This window comes from Pyxicephalus adspersus, chromosome 4 (genome assembly GCF_032062135.1).
Source record: "Pyxicephalus adspersus chromosome 4, UCB_Pads_2.0, whole genome shotgun sequence".
Lineage (NCBI taxonomy): Eukaryota > Metazoa > Chordata > Amphibia > Anura > Pyxicephalidae > Pyxicephalus > Pyxicephalus adspersus.
In genome coordinates, this window is record NC_092861.1 from 144,441,761 (window position 1) to 144,448,500 (window position 6,740).

Below are 6,740 nucleotides of genomic sequence, written 5' to 3' on the forward strand. Positions count from 1 at the left end.
AGTGTTATGGTCTGGGGTGCCTGTGGGGGCAGTGTTATGGTCTGGGGTTCCTTCAGTTGCTCAGCTCTAGGTTCAGCACCATTATGCACCCACAATGAGGTCAGCTGATCCCCTGAATATACTGAACGACCAGTTTTTTCCATCAGGAGATATATTCCAAGATGACAATGCCGGAATTCTTCTGGTTCAAACTGTGAAATCGGGGAGCCGAGATGAGCTGGAGAAGACTCCAATTCTCCCATCATCATAAAAGATATTAAGGGAGGAAATTAAAATAACTCTGGGTGGAAATAAATGTTGTGACATTACATAAGATCATTAAAATGAGAAATGAGTGTGACTTATGACTTGACACCAGGTAGGTAGGTATTAATTCAATGGACAGGTATCTGAATCTGACCCACTAGAGTCACCTGTACAGCAGGGCTGAGTCTGGAAGCAGGCAAATCAGCACAAGAAGCCAATGAAGCACTATGTTATCTCTATCCTTGTTTCCATTGCTATAGGCACTGACCTGGAACAAGAATGAGAGCCAGTGTGCAGGCCTATGCCCATACTTGTTGGTAATCAGGGCCCAGCAGTGATGAGGATGAGAGGGCCCCTTACAGAACAAGTCAGCAATAGCAGCTCCCATATTACTGACCTGACAAGGGCCCTTAAAACCAAACAGAACAAACAACCCTGTTATAGGGTGCAGAGGTTTTACAATGCAGGGCATAGGAAAGGCCATAACTGCAGGAGGGGCCCTTATGTTATGATGGGGCCCCTGGTGCTCTAGGGCCCCTTGTGATGTCATGGACATATCACCAGCCACACTATCACTCACCAGCTGCTTCCCTTATTGGCTCGGATGTGTTTCCTGGCAACGCCAACCATGAACAAAGCTTGCAGGTTCCCCCAGGATCACAGCCGAGTCAGGGCAGCGGACTGAGCCACCATGTCGCTTCCGGAGCAGCAGCAGAGACCTAGAGCAGAGGCGAGCGGAAGTTGGAGCAGACCATTTACACATACATGCAAACCAGCCTCTTAAACGCAATGTTAAAACAGTATATTATGTAAATAAATTATAGTTGAAAATACTATTTTTATTATAAAGTTTAGTGCCGTATTGGGGAGAATTTAGCGACAATTTGTGAAATTTCCCCCTGTGATGAATGGTACAGATCCATCACCACGGAGACGCGTCTAGGCTGAAGCGATTCTAGGCTGCGATCCGGAGAATGGAATGAACCATTTTATAGTAATAATTATAAAAGTAATATACTGCGTAATATAAGTCCAATATAGACTTAGTATCTATTCATTTAAAATATTAAAAAACAATATTTAATTCGTTTTAAAACGTACGGTCAAATTTGTAAAGTATGCCGATTTATTTGTTTTGATCCCCCTCGTTCAGGGTAGTACATTCGGTCTCCCGGGAGACGCGTCCTGACGGTGGGGACATGGCGACCCTGGAGAGGCTTCGGAAGGAAATGTCTGACCTCATACCGGAGTTTTTCCGGCAGTGCAGGTAACCGAGCGGGGCTTTTCGACTTCTAAGTACCGGGAATAAAACTTTTCATGAGTTACTAAAGTAGAAACTTTGTGGTATGCGCTGACACGAAGCCTGAGCTCCCATGATGCTTTGCGCGCTATGCAAAGTGCACAGAACAACTCAAAGTTTTCTAATACTTTCTAGAGCATGATGAGAGAGTCTGGGTGATCCAGCAAACATGGAATGTATCTGGTCCAGGATTAATAACATTTGACATCTAATGAATATTAAAACAACTTTAGACAACAAATGATTTTTAAGAAATCCATTCCAGGTTTGCTGGATCACCCAGGTTCTCTGATGATGGTCTATCTTCTCCAGTCTTGGGAGCTTTATTAAATCAGACCTAGTGGGAGTGATCCCTTGAGGGACACAACGTGACCAGGGGAAACATTTCTCCAAAGTGACGGGAAATCCCATCCTAAATCTCGGTATTAGATTTTCCTTAATTTGGATTTGGATTGTTTTTTTATTTTTACTAGGGAGACCCATTAGGGAAATTTTCCTCTACTTACTATCCCAAGAACCTAACAGTAAGTGGCAAGAAATCTTCAATGAGAAGGAAATACCCCCTTACCCTTTGCCTGGTGACCCTGTTACCCCATTTAAAGATTTGCCCCACCTTCTTTTTTGTGGGGGCTTTAAAATGTTAAATTTCCCATCACTTTTTGCCCCACGGACAACAAACAAGAGGGGAGGAATTTACCCAGCGAGGTCACTGACAGCAAAATGAACCCCTATTTATTGTACAGCGCCATGTCATATGTTGGCGCTATATAAATCCTGTTTATTAATAATAATAACCCTGTAACATGTGGATTATAAGGCGATGATGTCATCAAGATAAAACTTTATTGTTCCAGTACAAGGTGCGCTCCTGCATCCTCCTGCCTCATTACAACAATACAAAGCACAGCAATGTATCTCTAACATAAATGTCCTCCACCTTTTACAGATATGTGTGTGTTTTATGCTTCTTTTTATTTTATACTCCTTGTTTTCAGATATCTTCAGGCCGGTCTTGTGACATGCACCCATCTTTCAGTTCTTCTCAATAATGGAAGAGAGGTGATGATGGGGGGGATGTCACTCATTATTAGTGACCAGTGACTCTATGACCCCCTGCACTTGCATTATGTCTTTTTAAATGTATGACCTGGAAAACTAAGGACATCTAGTGGCAGAAAAGATGTACTGCATAGGGTCAGTGCTGGAGAAGAGATGAGTACTGCAGCTATCCTAATATTAGCACCAGCATATTACACAGCGCTGTACATATCCATGTCACTAGTTGTCTGGTTGTCTAGGAGCTCACAATCTAATGCCTCTACCATAGGCATATATCATTTATATGGCCCAAGGTCAAATTTGAGGGGAAGCCAATGAACCTAACTGCATGTTTTTAGAATGTGGGAGGAAACCCACACAAACATAGGGAGAACATACAAACTCCATGCAGACAGTGTCCTGGCTGGGGTTTGAACTTGTGAAGTCCAGAGTGCTAACTACTGGGCCACTGTGCTGCCCATCTAGAAAATATTACCAATATATGTGAAACTGGAGTACCCAGATGTAACCCACACAGACACAGGAAGAACATACAAACTCCATGCAGATAGTGTCCTGGCTGAGATTTGAACCCGGAACCCAGTGCTTCAAAGGCCAGAGTGCTAACCACTGAGCCCACCATGCTACCTCTTTGGACTTTTATCAAATTCCTGGATTTGGGCTTTAAGCTGATAATTCTCACACATGTGATATGCATCAAAAAATATAAAATCTGTGTAAAAATAGAAATGTAAAAGATCTGAATTTCACCTTCACAGAGCTGCTGATGAGAACAGACTCGCAGAGTACAATGCTGCAGTGGTGATCCAGAGCTGGTTCAGAGGAAGCAGGGTGAGAGCTCATCTCAGGTAAGGTTTTTATTCCACTTTTTTTTTTTTTGCTAGAAGTAAATGTGTTTTACATTGGTGTTTTTATCACTATTATGTTCATATACATGGGGCATGTTAAAGTTCTAACAAAGTATGGGGGGGAGGTGACTAAACTATAGGGGGGTTACTATTACATTTTTATATATTCTATGCTATGGAGAATCATCAGGAGAAGCTCAAACACACAAAATACTAAACTAGATCCTTGGTATATCTCCCTCCTTGGTATCCTATGATGCAGGGACTGCCAACAGGTTTCACTTGAAGAAGAACAACAGGTATTATTTTTGCCAAAAGGTCATTTTCTGTTAACAACTTGAAATAACTTTCAGGTCTTCCGGGAACCTCTTCTATAGTTACTATATCCACAGATCACAGTATATTAGTGTCAGTGGGAAGAATTCCTCTTACATTGCTGGCTATTGGGAAGATTGTCACTCTTACAGATAGCCAAAAAGATCATTGGAGTCACTTACACTGACCTGAGAAGCACAAATTCCTCAAGAAACCCCCAGCAACCTATGGGGGAACTCTGGCTGGGAAACCCTTAATTAGACAATGATAGCGAACATGTGGTTGACCTGTATTTTTTTTTTAAACATAATAAAACTTGAGTATTTAACTTCTCCATCTATATGAGGAATAGACTGTTTCATCATATGCTTTCTTTATTTTAGGCACCTGAACAGAATGGTGAATGTGATCCAGAAATGGTGGCGCGGTTATCTGGCAAGAAAGTATTTCAGAAACAAAGTGAAGGTAAATGTAACATATTACATGAAGAGCCTGGTTCATCTAAGCTCTCCAAGACTGGAGAAGATAGACTATCATGGGAGAACTTGGTTGATTCAGAAAACCTGGATCTGGTCCAAGAATGAAAACATTTTCACACTAATGGCAAATTATTTTTATAAAATTGATTCCAGGTTTGCTGTATCACACATGTTCTCCCATGATAATCTATCTTCTCCAGCCTTGGAGAGCTTAAATGAATCAGGCCCAATGTTTGACAAGAGGTTTTGTTAGCAATCAAAAGATAATGGTTAAAGCTGAACTCCAGGCAAACAGGTAAACACATGGATGAAATACATATAAGGTTTCTGTTTACCTGTCAAAGGATTTGTATTGCTCCCCATCCAGTTCTCTCTCCATCCAGTTCCCTCTTCCAGGCTGTCACTAGACAGTAGAAGAAGATGCATTAGACTGATAAATGTATCTCCCTCTCTCTGCATCCTCCTTCATGTTACCTGTTAGCACATGAGCACTCCTGATTGGCTCCTTGTGCTGCTTCTCCCCCACTCTGAGTTCTACAAGGCTCAATAACTAGTATTGTATTGTAGCCTAATACCCAGATTCAGGTACTTGCAATGCATGGGTTATTAAAATGCAGTTACTGATGTATTATTGAATTCAGAGCATTCTTTAAAAGTTATATGTAGTATACTGTATAATGTAGTATACCTCATCTCCTAACTGGAAGACATCAAGCAATATCTAGATTGTAAGCTCTTCTGGGCAGAGTCCTCTCCTCCTCCTGTGTCACTGTCTGTATCTGTCTATCACTTACAACCTCTATTTAATGTACAGCCCTACGTAATAAAATAGCGCTATATAAATACTGCCTAATAATAATAATAATAGTTACTATTATTTAGCTATTTTCTCTCCAGCTTGGTTACTCCCCTTTCATTTATTGTATTTCATTTCCTTGAGTCATGGAAGCTCAACATCAAATATGGGCATTATGTGGGCAGTCTGCATGCAAAACATTGTGCCCTATCAATGCCCACACTTCCATATCAACATCAACCCATCAAGGCATTTTTATGTTTACATAAATTCTTCTCTGAGCCAGTACACTGCTTACACTATGACAAGGTTTCCTGGGAGGAGTACTGAGACACGATGCTGTACTTTTTAAGGAAATCTAAGCATGGCACCCTACTGGTCCATCCCAGCAGCAATGGCATGGAATAGTGAAGCACAGAGACCCAATAATTACTATTTCAAATCAGTGATGGCTAATTTAGATACAAAGGGTATTTATTAAGGATGGAAAGGTTTTATTAAAAAGAAAAGCATTAGTATGTTGATTAGGGTGCACAGGTAGCATGGTGGCTCAGAGGTTAGCACACTGGCCTTTGTAGCGCTAGGTCCCAGGTTTGAATCTTTGCCTGGACACTATCTGCATGGAGTTTGCAGGTTCTCCCTGTGTTTGTGTGTGTTTCCTCTGGGTATGTCAGTTTCCTCCCACATTCCAAAAACATGCAGTTAGGTTAATTGTCTTCCTCTTAAAATTGACCCTAAACTGTGTTAAAGACATTTGATTATGGTAGGGACATTAGATTGTGAGCTCCTTTGATGGACAGCTAGTGACATGACTATGGACTTTGTACAATGCTGCATATTATGTTGGCGCTACATAAATACCGTATAATAATAGGGAGCGAAGAAAACCAAGGAAGGCAAAATATAAGTTGTGCCTAAAGCACAAGACAGATATTTTCCTGAACACTTCATTTAATAAGTCAGCAATGATGTGCAAAGAACAGTGATTATTTCAGCCAATCAAATTTCACCTTTCAGATTAAAATTGCAGATTCCAATTGTTTGCAGTTAGTTACAGCACTTTGTTGTATCCCTGTAGTATCTAAACAAAAGAAAAAAAAACAGATTGTCGTTTAAACTTGCTGACATAATGGATTTGCCAGGCGGGCTTTGAAAACATGTTTCAGTCTTTGCCTCTTTCTAGTGTAGAGATAAATTTGTAGGTCACTTTAAACATTTTCCTCCGCTAATAGCCAGAGAGGTATCGGTTGCCAGCAAACAAGGTAAAGCATATGCACAAAATGCCTGTGATTACTTGCTAATAAATCACCCTAATGATCATATCCAAAATGGAGAAATAAAACTAGCACTGATGCAGAAAATAAAAGCTCATCATAAGCGGCGCCCATATGTGCACAGGAATTGTGGTTTGTCAACATCGCTCTGATCTATCGGCCTTGATTTTGTCGAGTTAGGAATACCGGGCTGGAAGTGGCACCCCCGAACGCTGTCCTCTAGTCCGAGGTCATAGCAGACTGCATTAATCTTGTCTGTCCTGGGACCCCCTCTGGTTTCTCACTCTCTGCTCACCTGTCTAGGTCACCTTAGTTTTGGTTTCAAATATCATCATGGTGCAATTTCATTTTCAACTTATAGCAGCAAATGAATGCTAGGTTTTCCACCCTGTCACTGCCACATGTAAAGGTGTAAAACAAAAG

General features: G+C 41.1%; 2 protein-coding genes across 2 annotated transcripts in view; one reads left to right on the forward strand and one right to left on the reverse strand.

The window, feature by feature from the left end:
* Nucleotides 1–961, reverse strand: part of GPATCH2 (G-patch domain containing 2) — an 87,016-nt gene extending 86,055 nt beyond the window's left edge. Inside the window, exon 1 of the mRNA XM_072409874.1 lies at nucleotides 827–961. Coding sequence (XP_072265975.1) covers nucleotides 827–876 — 50 coding nt within the window. The 5' untranslated portion in view covers nucleotides 877–961. The remainder of the gene's footprint in view (nucleotides 1–826) is intronic.
* A 469-nt stretch (nucleotides 962–1,430) lies between these two features.
* The window catches only part of SPATA17 (spermatogenesis associated 17), a 90,131-nt gene continuing 84,821 nt past the window's right edge, over nucleotides 1,431–6,740 (forward strand). The window contains exons 1-3 of the mRNA XM_072410470.1: nucleotides 1,431–1,513; nucleotides 3,364–3,453; nucleotides 4,152–4,233. Of these exons, the coding sequence (XP_072266571.1) occupies nucleotides 1,446–1,513; nucleotides 3,364–3,453; nucleotides 4,152–4,233 (240 nt within the window). The 5' untranslated portion in view covers nucleotides 1,431–1,445. The remainder of the gene's footprint in view (nucleotides 1,514–3,363; nucleotides 3,454–4,151; nucleotides 4,234–6,740) is intronic.